The following is a 19,577-nucleotide window of genomic DNA, read 5'->3' on the forward strand; positions in this document are numbered from 1 at the left end:
ATTCTGTTGCCTAGGGAAGCATACATCCAGTGCTTTTCCTGTTTTTGTCAACCTCCACACCCTATTATTTCTCTTGTCTTAGCTTCTCTCAAACACATGAAATGGAAAAGCAGAGTTCTGGAAGGAGTTCTCTGCTTGCACCAAGAACACCTTTTCTTTGTCTTCTCCAGCAGCTTAATAGTGAAGGTGAATACGACTCCTTACTGCACATCTCTGTTTTCTGCTTCTGCTGCTTAAAGGCAGTACTAACTAGCAGTACTGTACACCTCTCAGTCAGTCTGCTACTAGTCTGATGATCTTTGTTCTACACATGCTCTCTTTGGTCTTGCGTGTTTTCTCTACCTTTGCTGAGTGTGGGAAAAGAAACCATCTTTTCCGTTCCTGACCGGCTGTACAGCTAGCTGCCTGTTTGCAGTTAAGTGTGCATGAATGTTGGTTTGTAAAGCTACAGTCAATCAAATAAGCTCTTAGGACACTCTTGAATCACCTTCTCTGTGAATCCCATTTGCCCTTTTCATGCTTCAGTGAAGGAAAGCAAGTTAGATGTTTCTGCGTTATCTGCCTAAATTGCATCTCTGACCCCTTTTGGTAGGGCTTTTGTTATTATTGCTTTAATGGACATAGAAATGAAAGTCCGTAAGGCTGTCATGGGTGCCGTACAGCCTCATTTACAGTAAGATGTGAAAATATGTGTGCTAGAAGTGCTTGTAGTAGTTTGTAAATGATGTCTTCTTATATATATATATATAATTTCATAGTTGCTTTATACATCATGTATTTATTTCTAAATACCTTGATTGTGTTTTGAAGGCATACCTAGGTAATGAAAGTCACCTTTCTGAATTAAAGGAAGCTGCGGAACATATCTTTATATTATGATGTTTGCTTTCTTTTTTAGCATACCTTGAAAGTTCTATTTAGCACCCAGGAGAAAAACATTAAACAGCTCTGCCTTTTGTTTTTCAGTGTGCAGTGACCTGGAATTCAGGGAGGTTGCAAACAGATTGAGAGACTGGTTTAAGGCACTTCATGAAAGTGGAGTTCAGAATAAGAAGACTAGGATTGTTCAAAGGCCTGAAAGAACCAGTAAGAGATTTCTACTTGTCTTATTTGATGTTCTCTTAGATACTTTTCTTTCATTTGTATTTCCATTGCTAAGACTTGCCTTGTTCTCATATGCTTTAAGTAGGTACGCATATCAAAACCATAACTTTGCATTTTTCTAGAGTTATTTTCTTATTTATGGCTTAGTACCAATATAAGATGTTCACTTTAAACTTTCAACATTGTTTGTCAGGACTCTTGCTTTTAAGAATGGTTGGCAGCTACCATTAACAATCCTTTCATTTGTTAATACTATCAACTTGTCTATTTGATAGAGCTTGACAATTAGCAATTGAATAATGAGATAAAACAGAACAAACAAGTGGGGATTTTGAGCAACTTTTCCATAAAGAAAAGTGATTTACTAAGTGGCAAGTCCTAAGAACTAAGATACAAGAGCTGTAATTATGTGTGACCTATCATTGCTAGTTGATGCCACTGTAGGTACTGCAACAGAAAAACACATAGAAAAGAAGCTTGTAAGTAAAAAGGAATTCTTATGGGAATACTTCAGAGAGGAAAAAACTCAGGAGTACTAATAAAGTGGAAACAGTAGGGTGCATCATTTGGTTTTAACCCCCTCAGATAATCAATTTTTTGTTGTTGTTGTTATGAATAGTAGTAGTTATAAAATGCAATTGTCAAAGGGCTTATTTAAAAAGCAACTGAAGTGTGCAATAATAGTTTCAAGAGTGGTGTCCTGCTGTGAAGGAGAATCAAATTAGATTTCATAAGCCATAAAAATCTACCTTTCATTAATATGAGGAGAAAACTATAAATTTCCCCAGAGCATTTTTCATAGAACTTGGCCAGCGGCTGCTTACCTTAGTTCCTTCATTATTGGCTCATTAGGTATTTGGAGGTTTGTTTTGTCAAGGGTTTTTAGCTTTTGCTTGATTGCTGTTTGTAGCATTACTTTGTCTTTTTTTGAAGAAATCCATCTATTTTATTTCATTGGAAATGTCATTTCATTGTGTGATTTTTTCATGATAAGGAGGCAAGTAATTCTGCAGAACACAGTGACTTAAAGTTGATTATGTGTTATCTAGGAATACTCAACACTGAGAAAAATGTTTTAAAGGTAAGGTGGTAATACACTAATGTCATTTTTTATTGATACTGAAGGAAACACATACGAAAACATGTATTTATGATTTGCATTCTGGTTGGGGTCCATAACTGGCATGTGATATGCTTCTCATCCAGGAATGAAAACAGCAGAAATACAAAGTTTGCAGCTCTTAAGTAAGCATTTATTGTATTGTAATAGCTAAAATCTAATCTATCTAATAATATAGCTAGTGTTGACACATTGCTCAATTAAAGGTTAGATGAAACACTGCACAGGGCTCTGTTCCTTGCTGAATACTCACTTTGTTGAGGATAACACACTGCATAGGTAAGGACAAAAACACAGCACAGCTGTTTAAAAGTTTGTTAGTACAGCAAAAGTTCAGAAAGTAATTTTAAGAATAGTCTTTTCAGGGCCTTTTTTCATCAACAGGTAAGGAAATATAATCTGTGTGGAAAAATCTGTTTTCATTCTGTTACTAACTTTAATTTCTCTGTGAACATGGTGCTGTCAGAAATGTTTGACTTGCACTTGTAACAGCGTAGCAGAAATTAATCCTAAACAGTTTCAGTGTTGTACAAAATATTATTTGATTACTGTGCTGGTTTTAATTTAAATTTTCTGTTTCAAAGAGGTATAGCTCATCAACCTTAAAATAGGGGTAGCATTGTTACAAGAATGATGAAAAGTTTGCTATTTGTCATAGGAGAGCTAGGATGTAAACATGGAAGTTAGATGATAGGCTTTGGCATGTTTGTTTTCTTTTCACTAAAACAAACCAAATCAAATTATAGAAAGTATTTACATGGGAGTCATTCAGTTTGTCTTATCTTTTCTATTTCTCTTTAAAGAAGTGTTTTGGCAAAACCCCCAGTTTCATAAAAAATCTGGAAAATAACTGTTTAGTATCTAGTGTTTTAGTCCTGTGCGCAGTTACTCAAATAGCATACATTTAATTGGGGGGGGGGGGCAAGCTTTCAAATATAATTGATCCTATTTGCACTATATTTACTTGATTTTATAAATAGCCAATATTTACTTGATTGAATTAATTTGACAGGTTACTGCAAAAAGGCAGTCCATCTACAGACAAAGCGATCGAATGAATATGTATATGATCAGTAGTAGTTTTCTTTTATTTGTGAATTTGGGATTACAAAATTGTTTAAAAAGTTGTTTTTATGCAAATGTACTTTTTTTTTCTTGTATGTACATTTGTGAACTTCAAGATTTCTCACTTGAGGCAGCAGAAGGTGCTGCGTCTTATGAGAAATTGACATGTCTGTAATTTAGAAGAAAATACTAGGTCACTGTGTCCCTGTAAACACACAAAGAAACTAAAATAATGATAACTATTTAACATGGTAATGTCCTTCCTAATATCACTAGGAAATTCATAAAACTGTTCTTGAAGAGCTAAGCTCCTGAGTAGCATCCCTAATGAAGTCCCTCAGAGTCAGCCTCCAAAGTCATAGTAGGTCCAGGACATCAGGTGCATTAATTTTTAAGTATACCAGAGAGTCCAGCCCCTGTTTTGGGTATGCCTGATAGCTACACTTAGAAATAAATCTTGCAAAGGACTTCTTAATGATGTATAACAACCTTATACTTAGCACATGGGACTTAGTGATCTGTACAGAGCAACACCTATGACAAAAAGCCACCTGAATTCAACTTCCCCTTTCAGAGTTCTAATGTTCATTACCTTTGGGTAGTTAAAAATCTCTTTTGGCACCCTTTCCCCCAGGCTGTCCTTTAGTCATAGAGTTCCTTCTGCATTTGAAAACCATTCTGCATTGAAAAAAGCAATTTGTGTCATTCCTTCTGGTTGTCTGTATGCATTTAGGACTTTTCATATCTCAGTCTCACTTGGGACAGCATTTATTAGAAGGCTTGGGCACAGTCCTGATCAAGGTATATGTGATGCAAGTTTATAGTGCCTTGCTGGTGCTTTTCAGAGTTGTCTCGGGTATTAAATAGTCCACATTGATCTGTACAATCATTGATGCTATTTCTAAACAAACCAAAGAATAGTGTTTAAGTTGTTCTGCTACAGCCATCAATACACTGATAACAAGTTAAAATGTAAGGTGTTTTTTACAAGAGTTACAAAATTTTGTCTGACACTTATTTTTTTTTCCAAAACTGAATCTTATTAGTAATATAGACTAGAATATTTCAAATGATTTAATAGGGGTTTATTTCTGAAATCCCATTTGTGTCCAGAGGTATTTGGATTACATATATCTAGAAGTATCATTATTATAAATACTAATATAAACACACAAGTCTCGTCCTCAGGCCATGTATGTTCTAAATAGAAGAATCAAAGGGGGAAGGGCACTTTACCCCCTCCGTTATAATTCCCCGTAGATGGTGAAACAGAGCATTGAAAAATTGAGATTTTTACATACCTAGTTAAAATCTGTTAATTTTTTTGTTCTATTTCTGTATTAATTTTGTGTGATAAAACTAGGGAATTAATGCATCAAATGCAAAGCACAAAAAAATACTGTAGGCCCACAAATATTTGTGCTAACAGACAGTCTACTTCTGAGGAATATTTGTGTGCCTTGTTATATTAGAAGATGAAAGACCAGAGGCCAAAGGTAATAGTGAATCTTCTTATGGCTTGGGCATAATATGATTTTTTGGAGTCTAATATACACTAATAATTTTGAAAATAACATAAAATATAAGAAGTCTGAAAGAAAATAACTTGTAATTGTTTTTTCTAGAATGAGCATGGGGAGATATTATTACACTAAATTGCCAAATATCTTACAAATTTGCAGCAGGAAAAGACTAATCTTGTATAGCAATGTGTAAATAAAATTTAAGAATTTCCGATGTTTGCTTGGAGGTTTTTACTTCCTTCTGACTATCTTAAGTCTTTATCAATGAAGAAACACAGCTGACATTATGCAGCAAAAAATTAAATTTCCCTGATCTTCATTGCTGAATTATATTTGGAAACCCTAATGTACAGACGGAACTTGTAAACAGAAAAGTAAGACTTTGCTTACTCCTATCAATACCCTCCCACCCAGTCATTTTAGATTTATAAAAGATAAAAAAGAACTGCCATTTTAAATATCATTTTTGATGCTGTGAAAATGTTGGCTGCCTAGAATTCGGCAACTTCCTGAAATTACCTCAGAAAAAGTCCCATAAGCTGTATTGCAAGGTTGCACAGGTTACCAACCTGAACCATAGTTCTAGTTTACTAGAAGTACAAGGTTCTTTCTGCATGTGTCACGTTAGCATAAGCCCAGGCATCCTTACAGCAAAAGTCCAGAAAAAGAAATCCAGCCTAGAAGTAATTCTGAGCAGGAATTTTAAATTAATGAATCCTGGCTTAAAATTAAGATTTTGAGTTAACTAAATCAGTATTGTTGGCTGAAGTTTATTTTGACTCAATGTTTGGTACAGAATTATCCTTGTACCCAATGAAACATGTATAGATGTTTATTGTAGTATTTTATTTTATTTCTCCTTCCTCAGGTCCCTTCTGTTAATAAAACGGTCAGTCTCATGTCCCACAGTATACATTTCATCTGAACTGTTAGGAAACTGGTAGCTTTCAGCAATAAGAATCATCTAACAAAATCCTCTAACACAGTTTCTGGAGGCGGAGAGGTGAGAGACTTCCAAATGCCAACTCTCACAGGTGTTTAAAGGATGTTGTGGCTGTGCTTTTTTATTTCCTATTGTCCTGGGTTCAGCATTTTCAGCTTGGTGTGGCTATAGGCTAGCTAGCCTGGCTAGCTCTGTCAGTAGAGCATGGGACTCTTAATCCCAGGGTTGTGGGTTCAAGCACCACGTTGGGTGCCAAAAAGAACTTTTAAGCCTAGACGGCAACTCAGCCACGCAGCCGCTCACTCAGTCCTCCCCTTGTTCCTTCCCCTGCTCCTGCAAGGATGGGTGGGAGAATCAAAAGAATGTAACTCCCACGGGCTGAGATAAGAACAGTCCAGTAACTAAGGTATAACACAAACCACTGCTGCTACCACCAATAGTAATAGTGATACGGCAAATAACAGGGGAAGAGAACACAACCGCTCACCACCTGCCAACCGATACCCAGCCTGACCCTAGCAGTGGACTAGCCCTTCCAGGTAACTGCCCCCAGTTTATATAGTGGGCATGATGTGCTGTGGTATGAAATACCTCTTTGGCTAGTTTGGGTCAGGTGTCCTGTCTCTGCTTCCTCCCGGCTTCCCCTTCTCCCTGGCAGAGCATGAGACTCAGAAAGTCCTTGGTCAGAGTAAACATTACTGAGCAGCAACTAAAAAACATCGGTGTTATCAGCGCTGTTTGCAGGCTGAAAGTCAAAACTACAGCACTGCACCAGCTACTAAGGAGAAAAATGACTGCTACTGCTGAACCCAGGATACCCATACACCTTTTGTTGTAAAATGAACGTCAGTTATCCTAGGTTTATTGTAAGACCTTTGTTACCTTCCATGTGTCTTGCCTTAACCAAAGCACTGCTACTAACTGTGTAATCATAGGGAGCACAAATATATTACAACTTTAGACTGGTGAAAGAGAATGTTATGCCTAATGCTATGTGTTCGTTGGGCTAGATGAAGCAAGATGAGTCTCATCTAGATCATCACTTCCGTGAACAACAAATATGACAGAAAACATTCACATCTGTGTAGTCTTCTTTAGTCCTTCCAGCTAAGGTCTGTCCTGATGAAACTATATTAGGAAGGAAAACTTGTTCCCAGCTTGTGCACAGTAGGCCTCAGCTGTGAGATGCTGATAACTGAAGGTTTTCTTATAGCCAAGATAGTAGATAAATCCATCACAAGTGAAAATCTTCTTGCTGTGCATCTTGCGCGCTGAACAAGTAAAAGCCATGGTCTAGATGGCAGTCAGTACTGTAGCAGAATGCATGTGTGTTTATTCACGTCTGATTTGTCAGTGTCATTTATTGTACTGGACAATGTACTGCTATTAGAAAGAATCATGTAGATTATTTCTCTCAGCATATTAGATAAACAGTTTTTATATTATACAATATGTAAGCCGTTTTGTATGAATGCTGTTTTGATTTCTACATAATGTCAAAAGCTATCTATCTCCCTTAATGGGCACTAGGATTTATTACTTAGGAGTTTAATAAGCAGGAAAACAATAGTTTCACCTTGAAAAGCAGATTATATTTACTAAGAGTTGATATTCTCCCCCTGAGAAATAATCAGGACACAGGAGCATTTCTGTTGGTTCCTTTTGAGGAAATGTTTTGAATGCTAGTGTGTAAGCCACAGAGGAGTTCCTGTAAATAGCGTATGTGTGTATCAGACGCAGCTAATGTCTTCTACATAGGCAAGAGGCCTGGCAGTTTCTGAATTTCCCATCCATATTCAAATCTGCATATACTTTACAGTTAATGCAGGAAAACCAAACATGAAGTCTGAGCTCTGGCTATGGGAATGATTAACTTATCCTGTTCCTGATGGACCTTTTTACAAGCAACAGTTTAGGAAGATGCAAGCTGTATTAGGAGGCCTGATACTGGCAGTTGGCTGCTCTTAGCAATCATCTTTGCATGGGCCTCCTCTAATCTGTAAAGTACATCAGGTAAAGATGAAATACCATAACTTCCAGGACATTGATGAGGCTGAGTATCATGCTTCTTTTTCATAGAATTGAATATATGGTTGTCGTGGTTTAAAACTAGTCAGGTAACTCGTTCACTCACTCCCTCCCTTCTTGCCCTCCCCCTACTCCCGGAGGGACAGAGAGGAGAATCGAAAAGAATGCAACTCCTACGGGTTGAGATAAGAACAGTTTAGTAACTAAGGTTTAACACAAATCACTGCTGCTACCACCAATAATAATAATGAGAAGGGAAATAACAAAGGAAGAGAATACAACTGCTCACCACCTGCTGACCAATAACTCGCACCCCCAGCCTCACCAAGCACTGACTGATACTTCCTCCAACCCCGCAGTCTACCAGCCCTTCCGGGTCACTCTCAGTTACCTCCTGTGCATGACGTGCTGTGGTATGGAATACCTCTTTGGTCAGTTTGGGTCAGGTGTCCTGTCTCTGCTTCCTCCCAGTTTCCCTCCTCCCTGGCAGAGCATGAGGCTCGCAAAGTCCTTGGTCAGACAAAAACATTTGAGCAGTAACTAAAAACATCAGTGTTATCAGCTCTGTTCCCAGGCCGAAAGTCGAAACACAACTCTGCACCAGCTACTAAGAAGAAGAAAAATGACTGCTACTGCTGAACCCAGGATAATGGTATAGGATGAAAAAAAAAAGACTTCAACAAGTTACCTGGGATTTATTCTCTTCTTAGTTCTGTAAACACTGCAAACCACTTAAACTTCACTCTCCTGATTTATAATGCCACTGGAATTCCTCAACAGAATTATTTTTCAGGAAGTCACTGTAGATCATTTATTACTGTACATAATGTGTGTTATAGGTATAATGTTTGACAAGAAAACTCACATTTCTAAATGCTTTGAGACTGATGGTGAGATTAATTTTTTTACCAGGTTAATTTAATACTGTTTTTAAATGAAGATGACATACAATTTATGCGTATTATTTCAGTAGCATCCACTGTATCTATGCACCGCTGGAGCAATTTCCATGATGCAGCATTCTTTTGTGGTGTCTGAGCTCAGCAGCTGCTGTATCTTCCCTGCTATATGATTATGTTATTTAGCTGTTTGTTTTCCTCTTAGGATTTGATACCAGCATTTTGCCAATTTGCAAAGACTCCCTTGGCTGGATGTTTAACAGGCTTGATACGAACTATGACCTTTTGTTGGACCAGTCAGAACTTGGAAGCATTTACCTTGACAAGAATGAGCCATGCACCAGGGCATTCTTCAATTCTTGTGACACATACAAGGACAGTTTGATATCTAACAATGAGTGGTGCTACTGCTTCCAAAGACAGCAAGGTAAAAGATAAGAACAACCTGCATATGTATATGACTGACCTTTTTGTAGTGCTTTTTTTTTAACATTTTAAGATTACAGTGAACTACATGCTCTTAAATGCTGTACCATGAATTTGTGTTAAGGATTTTTGCCTCCCGGGAATACCTAAAATGAATTAAAAAACAAACAAACAACCCAGACTAAATGCAAAAGCTTGCTAGAAATTCACTGATTCTAAATGAAGTGCAGAAGACTGACTAATGCTTTTACCGCAATACAGTTTCTTGTGTCAGCTTCCAGTAAATATGCAAAGAAAGGAGATCAAAATAAAGAACAAAAGTACTTAGATGGTTTCTTTACCAGTCTACTTGCCTACATTATAAATAAACCTTTTTTTTTTTTTTTTTCCTGTAAGAGGGCATCTTAATGTTCTATTTTGTGAGCCTATTAAAATAACTGAATGAATATTATGGATAAAGTTATTTTCAGTCATTTGGACAACCAATTCATTTTTACTACTTAGATGAATTTCTTGTTAATGTCTTGATGTGATTCGTCTGAACAAATAAACACAACCTAAAAGCAGTATTTTCATGAGGATCATATAACAATTATAGATGTAGGTGAGACACCACGTAAATTATGTAATTAAACTAGTTGTAGTCAATCAAAGAATTTAGTCATTAAATATTGGATGAACCTGCACAGAATGGCCCCTTATTTTTTCTTACTAACATGAGATTTTCAAAGGGATAAACAGCAAAATTTTAATTTCAGTTTTTAAATCTCACTTATGTTCTTAAAACTCTCATAGTAAATTCCCATTAGCGCTCAGCATCTATGGTTTGACTTTGATTTCTGTGGAAATAAAGATTTTTATCATGCCACATCTGCCAGTTGTAAATCTAAACAAAAATAAAGCTGTACTTCTGTGGGTACGTACTAAATAAACTTCTTCAGTAAACTTTAAAAAGTTAACATTTAATCATTCAAAACACCTTGTTTGTTTCATAGTAGAACAATAGTTTGGTTTTTCCTTTTATAAGCATGTGTGTACTGCTAATAAAATTAGTAAATGGAAAATAACCCACCCCAGAAATAAAGTAGTTCTTAAAGTAAGGAACATAACATGTTTTGTTTGGTTGTCTTTAAGATAAAAAAAAAAACAAAAACCCATCACCAGAATCATGTCAGCTTAATGTATGAACACCCTTACTCTTTGGAGGGCAGCATAATTCTTTTAAATTGTCAGAGAAAGTACAGCACATAACATGTGGCCTAGTACCAACCAAGGTTCTTATACCAATAGGCTTTTCTGCCGATTTCATATAATGCATATACAGCATAACCAGGGCATTAGGAAAGCACTTCCACAGATGAGTTTCACGTAGTTTTGCATTCTATAGCCTTTAAATACTGTCTAAAATATTTTATCAGTGTACCACTAGAGGCCAATGGTGGTATTATAAAGACTAATCTAAAACACTACTAAATTATATTAATGGTACCCTGAAGGCTAAAAATCAGGGATCCGTCTTTCAGTGACACTGATTCTCCCCATTGCAGAATCCAACATTATCAAGCTTTTCTTCCTTTCCAGTTTTCTCACTGTCTTAACCATGTTGTTGTGATAAGGTGCTGATTTAAACAGCAGTTTAAACACTGGTACTACAGTGTGCTTGAGTGTATAGTAAAAAATATGTATTCTCAAAATGGTAAATAAGATGAAATCTCAGTTTTGCCCATCCTTACATATTAAACATGTACTCAGTTCTTCCAGATTAACACTGTCAACAAAACCTGTATTATCCCTCTTATATGAAGATGTAAGGAGGAAAAAAAGCTTATAGTCTTCTTCTGTCACATGTTATTATCTCTTGCACAACTATCTGAGTCCTAACTCCCTAGTGTATTAGTCACCTACTTAATTGCCTGTGTTCATGTTTGGTTATGTTTTACTTGATTGAACAACCTAAATAAGACCTTTAACTAGACCGTTGCTATTAATAGCAAAGAGATGACTAGGTAGAGAAATTCAGTGTCTTCTTTCTGATGTTTACTAAAATAAGTTGATATTGACAGAATGCTTCAAGCCATTTAGACAGCTCTCTGTATTCCTTGAGCATAGTAGGTGCTTTCTGAGCAGATCTACAATTTTATAGCACTGCTGTTGATTAACAGTCTTCAAAGTGAATACAAATTTTAGTCAACAAGATGTATCATACTGGGATAGAAGTTCTGTTGTGTTTTTTTAAATACCCTCTTGCTTTTTGATCTTAGTTTCACTGTTCAAGACTGTGAGAATCAGACAAGTACTTGCAACTCTTCTTCATTCTTTCTTTCTGCTTGAGGTCTGACATGATGCATTACAGTACACCAGACCCGTTACTACACATTACTCACAACTTCTAGTCGATATACACAGTTTCTCATGAATAGTTAAACCAGACCTTTCTTGCTCAGTATAAGATCTTCCTGTAGTAGCTGTCCCACCTTGACTAATGCTTAAACACGTACCACTCAGTGCTGCTCATTGCTTTTTTTCTTGCCCTTATTCTGCTTTAGGTGTAGTTTAGTATTTCTGAGATACATCCAAGACACTAATTAATTTCTGCAAAATTTCAAGATCTGCATTTTGACAGTGCCCCTTTGCAAGTCTTCCTGTGCACTTTGGTCAGTATTGCCCTCCAGTTTCAACTACAGTTCACTTCAGCAGCCCTCTTCAGAACTTTTCTTAGTTGTTTGATGCTAGCTTAACATTTCAGTGGTTATCTGAATGCTGAGGCACTTTCAGTGTTGCTCTTTTATGGGTTGAATTTCTTTGTGCCACTACTTGATCATTGTTACAGCCTTGATTTTATTGTGTCACTGCTTCAGAGTAGAAGAGTACCTATTTTGCTGGGAATATTAATTCTTAGAACCTAAGTATTTCTTTACCACAGGCCTCTGCATGGGTCTATTAGTCCAGCACTTCTCTAGGTGCCTTTTTCCTTTATGCTTTTCTGCCTACAAGGCTGGAATGCATCTCTATGACTTTAAAATTAGTCCATCTTAGAGAAGAATGATAAATACTGTGATTCATATTTGTTACACTGGTCTTTTCAGATTGCAGGAATTCATATATGTTTATAGATGGTTATAAAGGAAAGTATAATGTGCCTTAACTCATAATTGAGATCCCCAGAAAGATTTCTGGAAATGCAGAATTGATGCTTCAAATCCCGAAAGTCCAAGCCTTGTTTGTCCAAGAACAATTATAGTACTTGTTCCCAAGCACAGGCAAGGCACAACTTCGCAGCTTGATCTGCAATGGGCCATATGCCAGAAGCTGGGGACTCTACTGAATATTGCCTACTTGATAGATGGAAAATCACTGTTTTGTAGTTGAATAAGGCAAAGAATCTGTGAATGCTGGAGTTGCACTGTGTGGGTAGCAGTTCCTTGAGACATGTCTGTTAAAAATCTTAGACTTTCTTAGTCAGATCTACCAGTTTTACTCCCATTGCTCTGTTGATGTGCCTATTTTTGGTAAATCAAACCTTAATCATGCTAGCTTTGCAGCATCTCTTGGCACAACTGAATATTGATTTCTCAAGGGGCAGTATTAATAACATGGGGTAGTCTGGTGTACGTCAGAACTTCGAGCACTGATGGTTCGTGAATCACTCAACAATGCTGTGTTATTGTCAGAGAGACAGTTCCTGCCACATCTGTGGAAGTAGATTAAGGATGAAGATGATTAGGTCTCAATTATTTGTCTTCAGATCATCAGAAAGACTGATGTCAGATTCATTTCTGTTTCAAAAGGAGCCACCAGACTGATTTTTGTAAAGGAATTCTTTCTCCTTGCCTCAAGACTCCCAAAAGCTGTCCAGTGACACTGGTTTTCTATTGAAATAAGTTCAGAAATCTAAAACAAAGCTTTTCCAAACTCAGGAACTAACTGCAAAATAAAGAAGGAAGCAGCATGCTCTGAGGAGAGAGGAAAAAGGATATGCTGTAGACCAAAAGGAATTGGTTGAACTCCTAGCCTGTCATTCTTTTTGACAATTTTTAAGTATCTGAGTGATTTAGCATTGTTAAGAGGTTTTGAATTTTATCCTGAGAAGCAAAGCTTAAGTGTGAATCTTGAAGACTTAGCTTCTGAGAAGAAGAGAGTTTCGGGTAAGTAACGTTCTCACATTGCCTTGTTAACTTTTGGTTAGTGGTATTCCTTTTTATAATTATACCACTGAAGATTTATAGCTATAAATTAAGATAGTTTTTCTTTAGGCATAGTCTGTCATTTTGACATTTCCACGTTAGTGCTTATGTGTGCAACTCTGTGTTTCTAATTTAGGATTTTTTTTTCCATAGGAAAAAATATGTAGTTTTCCTATTTGACTAGTTCTCTGTTAGGATATTTCCCATCTTCTTCGGAAGACAGAGTAGAGTAGAATCATTTAGATAGGAAAGGACCTTTAAGACCATCAAGTCCAGTTGTTAACCAAACACTGACAAGTCCACCAAAATCCTAGATCCTTGTAGCCCGTATTACCTGTGTGCATAAATGACTGTCATTTTTTAGATTACTTATTAATTGGAAATGCCTTTGGTTTAAGAATAACTGATCCTCAGAATGTTGTACAATTAAGAGCTTAACTCTAAATACCAGGAAAGACAGAAACCTTGGTTTTGAAAGGTAGTGGACATCTCTGGTGTAATAGTGAGCATGATCGTCATGAAAACACTTCTTAGAAGAAGAAATGTAAAAAATCATGTAGCCTCACCATATGCTCAAAGACTAAATACTTAAGCCCCAAACCCACACAATTATGTCAAGTCCCAGTGAGCTAAAAACTTATGCAAGTAAACTCGGTAATACTATTGCTAATTCAGAATGAGAAATGCCTTTGTGCTAATGGTGTAGTGTAGAATGCAATGTCAGTGTTCAGATATTAGTCCTTTGCTATCTTTTATTCTTTCACTTATTTGGCAGTAATGTGTACACATTCACGGGTCATATTGTGGCTTGTTTTTAAAACAGTGGAAAATCGAATTGTTTGGAACCGGAGTTAGCTCTAACTGAAGAATGGAATACTGAAGTTTAGTACCTATTCTGCTTCTTAGAGCCATCTGAAGTTTGGCCACTGATTTTAACTTGGTTTGCTGAACATGGGGCTTTGTACCTATTAAACTGTTGCAGTAGAATCAGAATCTTGCAGACTTCAGTGGAGAAAATTTGTTAGTGTAGTGTGTGAAATAGAAAACTTGAACATGACTTATAACAACGGCAAAAGAGAGAATTAAAAGAGACATCCTGTTTCTATGAATACATGAGGAGAGCTTCACAATCATAGTCTGATTTCTGTAGTCTGATAAAATAGGGTGCGATAGTTACTATTTTGGTCTAGCATTCTTCCATCTTCCAAACTAGTGACTAGATGCTTACAATTGGGTTAACTGAAAATGGGCTTCTGCAAAGATCCTGGTGGTGCTCTAATTCATAATTCTGGAGCTGTAGCAAGGTGCAGTAATTCTTTTATTTCAGAGTTTAGAACATGGCTACTAACACAGGATGTGTGTGTTTCTTAAGATCAGTAGTAAGAGTGACCTTGGAACATAGCAAACTGAAAACTTAGTCATATGCTTTCTTTCCTAGGTACAGTGTAATCTGTTTAACATTTTTTATGTCATTTTAGACCCACCTTGCCAGACAGAACTCAGCAACATTCAGAAGCAGAAAGGAGGAAAGAAGCTCCTAGGTGAGCCATAGATCATTCTTTTGAAGGTTTTATTGCTTACATAAATAATCCTAGTGAAACAGCAACATAAAATCAATATTAATCCAACAGAGATAGACTGCAGTAAATTCCAGCAACAGAATTTATGAAATTTTTGAAAGCTATTAAACTTAGTTTTATTACCCTACCTACCAAAAGATATTACATCTGTTTTATTACCCTAATCGAAGGTACATTTTTACAGTTATAGAGGGGACAGTCTAAGGCACTCCTAAATTAGTATCTCTGCTGATCCTTTACCTGTAATATTCTTAAAGTAATTGAAATCTTTGCTGTGAATCAGTTCATACTGTATCAATATAACTTAAATATAAAATCTTCGTTTTACCATTGGACACTGTATAGAAGCTGCAATAGAAAGCTTAGCCCAAAGTAGTCAAAACTGTATTTGTGCAAAAGATAGTTCCTAATAACAACTATACACTTCAAAAAGCTTTCATGTGAATGTTTTGTTCATTGTGGTTTGTCTACCATGTTTCTTTCAAAAAGTCTCCGTTTGCTCCAAATGAAAAACAGTGGATTATTCAGCCTTTGGCAAGTCACTGCCTCACAAAATAAGTGCCTGATTTTGTTTCTTGTGCTCCTGGTGGGAAACCCTTTTGGCTTAGAGTCTAATTTGCATAGGTGTTTCACATATAAATGCAAATTTAACATTCTTTTGTTAACATTTGTTGTTTATGAAATTAGTGTGTTACACTGCATTAGTCTTCTGTTGGGGGGTAATTAAATATTAGTAGGTAACTAAATGAATTGTAAAATATATATTTAAAAACAGCTCCTAAGCCTTGTAGCAGATGGTTTGTTAGATCAGAAAGCCTGGTCCTTATTATTTAGACTTGTTTGTATTCCTCAGATTACAGAATATCCCATTCAGGGTTGGGTCCTACATTTGAGCCTTTTCCAGAGCATTCAGTGAAGATCTTGACTGAGACGTTCAGGGAGTAAGGAATGCGTTATCACATCATCAATGAGAAATTTCAAGGAAGATTGGTCACTATTATATCTTGAGATCAGTCCAAGATTGATTCATGTTATTTCCCTCCCACATTTGGTATATTCTGTCACTTTCTGCTTAACTGAATTCAGTAATAGTAATAGTAATAGTAAAGCAGTCAGTGGAATGAGGAAAACCAGCAAAATGTAGTTACTTCTTTCTAGAATTGTTACATTGGTCAAGAGGCGTTTTTTAATATCCTTATTCAATATTTATATATCACAGGGCAGTACATCCCCTTATGTGATGAAGATGGGTATTACAAACCAAGTCAGTGCCATGGAAGTGTAGGGCAGTGCTGGTGTGTTGACAGATACGGTAATGAGTTGACAGGATCCAGAACAAATGGTGCAGCAGAATGCGGTAAGTTAAAAACTCTTTGTGGCATTTGGTTTACAGGTGTTTCTTCTTTGATTACCAGCCAGATTAAATTTCTTCAGTAAGAGCAGATGGGAGGACCAAGTACATGGATTTTGAAACAATACCAAATAATAATTTGTTATTGGTATTACTTCCTTATTTTTGCAACTCCTTTCACTTTGTCAGCTATTAAATAGACCTCATATATGTGCTTGGCATAGTGTATATAAACATAGGGAAAATCAATTATCTAGACATTAGACAAGCCCCAAAATGCTTGATGAAATTCTTTTGAGTAATCAGCATTCTAGTGAATTCAATTTGACTTTTTGTGGTTTTTTTGTTGGTTTTTTTTTTACTTTATGTTTGAGGGAATTGGCAAAAGTTCCTAGCACACCAAATCTTCCTTATTTTTTCCTTCCCTGCAGCACTCTGCAGCTTCTGCCAAGAATTCCCATGTCACTTTGATTTGATGTCCCAGATACAAAATTGGCAAAAGAAAAATTTCCTTTTTTAAGGAATTACTCCTTACATTACTCCTTTCCACTTCTTGTGCAACAAAGAACATAGCCTGAAACAAAGAGTGAATTTAATACAATGTTTGATTTACAAGGTCAGGCCTTGAGATTGTTAATCTAACCCAGGATCATTTCAAGCTAAATGGAGAATTCTAGATAATTCAAGATAGTATGTAAGAACTGAATAATAAACAGTGTATATTTTCATTAGTCCTTATTGTCATCTGTAAGTTGAACATAAATCTCTTTCATTTGTTCCTGATGCTCATTACAGTTCTACAAATCCATAAAATTTGTCTCCATTTGTTAACATTGAGAAATTAATCCCTGTTGAAGTGATTTTATTTTAAGACAAAAAGATCTTCGTCTTATTTTTCTTTCTATGTCACACTTTGTAGTTTAAAATAAGTAACTGTCCTGAAACGAAATACTCTGGTTTGCCCATTTAATGCTTATATATATTATGCAACAAATATGTAGTATGTCTTTTGCACCTTTTCTATAACTATCATACCTTTTCAGCTATTGATTTAGAGACTTCAGGTGATTTTGCCTCTGGTGATTTCCATGGGTGGACAGATGATGAAGATGATGAAGATGAAATAATGAATGATGAAGATGAAATTGAAGATGATGATGAAGATGAAGGAGATGATGATGTTGATGATGACGATGACCATGATGGATATATTTGATAATATTAGGGGCTCCATAATTGTACCTTTCCAAAATTCTAAAGATGACATTTCATAAAATCCCTTTGCTCTCAAAGATAAAAAGGATTCTAACAAACATGTATATTTTGTATGATTATTTCAAACATTGCAGCTGGAGTCATAGATTTTTTTGTTTGTTTGTTTAAACAAGAATAATTATATTACGTGCTTTTGAGTTTTTAAATGCCTTTGCGCTGAAGAAAACACATTGGAAGTCTAGCCTGAAGAAAGAAATGTAATGTGCTACTGAAAATATAAATGAGCAAAACACAGTGTAAAGAAAACTGGTCTCTAAAACTCCAGTGAAAAGATATATGCCCTTACTTGGAGCTGTGCATGACCTCTTCAGAACACATACTGTAACTTAACTTTAGTTCAGTGTTTCAGGCCCCGTGGGCTTTGCAAATTGTCCATTTAATAAATCAAAAATGTTTTACAGTAGAAAAGCATTGGTGCACAAGTAACATCTCAACAGCCTTTAATTAACCAAAGGTATGGAGATAAATTTTCAGGAGGGAAAGATAAAGCAAAGTCCTTCTTTGTGTTTGCATTGGTAGTTATGTTTTTTTGTTTACAAAATGGCTAAGTTATTGAAAGGATTTTTCAAGAGCAGTAGCATGGACAAGCACCAATTCTGTAATTGTAAAGTTTTCATGTAATTTCTTTATTTTTTTTTTTCTTTCCTGTCAAGACTGTATAGGTGTTACCATTATTTACTCAAACATTGCTTCACCCTTTGTTGTTTTGCTGCATTTCTCTCTAATTAGAGTAGCGTAAAATATTTTACATGGGGAAAAAAAATTGCTTAAAATTATATTACCTTTATATATGAAAGTGGTTCAGAGTATTGGTACTAGCCCCAAAGTAGTTTTTAATAAATGTATAATAATACTTTTTATTTTCTTAATTCAGGAAATAGTTTTGCATCTTAATTCCTGTTGCTTTCTGTTACTAGGGCAGAAACTTAGAGAACGTATTGTAAAGGTGCCTTGCAAAATAGAAATAGAGAGGTTTTAGCATGCATACCAGTATAGGATGTTAGGCAATAGCTAAGCACACCCAATTACCAAATTAATACCAGTATAGGTACTGCTGCTGGAATGAAGAAAATGGGTTTGGTTTTGTTCTGGTTTTTCTTTCTCCTATTGTTATGTAATTACCATGTGGACTAGATTATAATTATTGTGTAGAGTAGCACTTAAGATTTGATTGTAGAGAAAATTACTTTAATCGCTATTTATGTTAGCATGTTAATTAATTGTATAGACATTTTGGGACTCCACCATCTTTGTTCATATCATTTGTGTTGCTTTCTGCCCACAATAAAATTGACGTGACCTGTATAATGTAATACTACAGGTTGTATAATTTCAAAATTGGATCACTGGTTTCCCATCATTAATTAAAAGGGATATCAGTTTCTTATTTTAATTAATTTCTACACATTAAATACTAAATTTAATGTTTATCCTATGTAATATTGCAGAGTATAACGCATTTTCTTTTTTACTGTTTCTGTATAGTTTGCAAAATAAAGACTCTTGTAACCAACCTTTGGCCAGTATAGCCCATCATTTTGAATTTTTGCATAGTTTGAAATTTTCAGACAGGAAGAATTAGTGTTTCACCTATTTAAAATGTATTTATTTGGTACATTTCATCTATTAAAAATGTATTTATTTGAATAAAGCCATTTATTAATGTTTTATTTTATAGTAATGAATTTTTGACTAAGGCAAAACCCGTACAAATCTTTTCTTTTTCTGTATTTTTTCCTGAATTTTCTGTAGCTGTGTTATGTACCACATTGTCTTTACATAGTAAAGAAAGGAGATAGTTCTTTTCAAACTCTGTCATAATTTATTGGGCATACTTATATTATTTTCTTAAATAAAAATAGTTAAGAGTTTACCATTCTAATATAGTGGGATTTTACCAGAGGACAGTTTCTTATGTCTGAAATTAACTGATATCTAAATTGATTTTAAATAAAGAAGCTAAAGAAAAATCGTTGTCAGTATTGGTTGATGTAGCAAGTACGGGGGATGGGGGGGGGGGTAATGTGACAAATGGTCATTAGATGACAAACTGAAAACAGATTTCATTAAAACTTGTGA

At 35.6% G+C, this 19,577-nt stretch overlaps 1 protein-coding gene across 3 annotated transcripts in view; it reads left to right on the forward strand.

The window, feature by feature from the left end:
- Positions 1-19,168, forward strand: part of SPOCK3 (SPARC (osteonectin), cwcv and kazal like domains proteoglycan 3) — a 186,164-nt gene extending 166,996 nt beyond the window's left edge. For 2 of the 3 annotated variants that reach the window (XM_061475392.1, XM_061475402.1), the window contains exons 7-11: positions 967-1,086; positions 8,888-9,109; positions 14,771-14,833; positions 16,092-16,229; positions 17,267-19,168. In XM_061475392.1, the coding sequence (XP_061331376.1) occupies positions 967-1,086; positions 8,888-9,109; positions 14,771-14,833; positions 16,092-16,229; positions 17,267-17,439 (716 nt within the window). In that variant the 3' untranslated portion in view covers positions 17,440-19,168. Of the gene's footprint in view, positions 1-966; positions 1,087-8,887; positions 9,121-14,770; positions 14,834-16,091; positions 16,230-17,266 lie in introns of those variants that run through there. The other variant, XM_061475412.1, reaches the window with a different exon arrangement.
- Positions 19,169-19,577: the final 409 nt, after the last annotated feature.

The sequence above is a fragment of the Pezoporus flaviventris genome, unplaced genomic scaffold (assembly GCF_033815535.1).
Source record: "Pezoporus flaviventris isolate CSIRO_AGI_PZ_B2104156 unplaced genomic scaffold, CSIRO_AGI_Pfla_v1 ptg000002l, whole genome shotgun sequence".
Taxonomy (NCBI): Eukaryota; Metazoa; Chordata; class Aves; order Psittaciformes; family Psittacidae; genus Pezoporus; species Pezoporus flaviventris.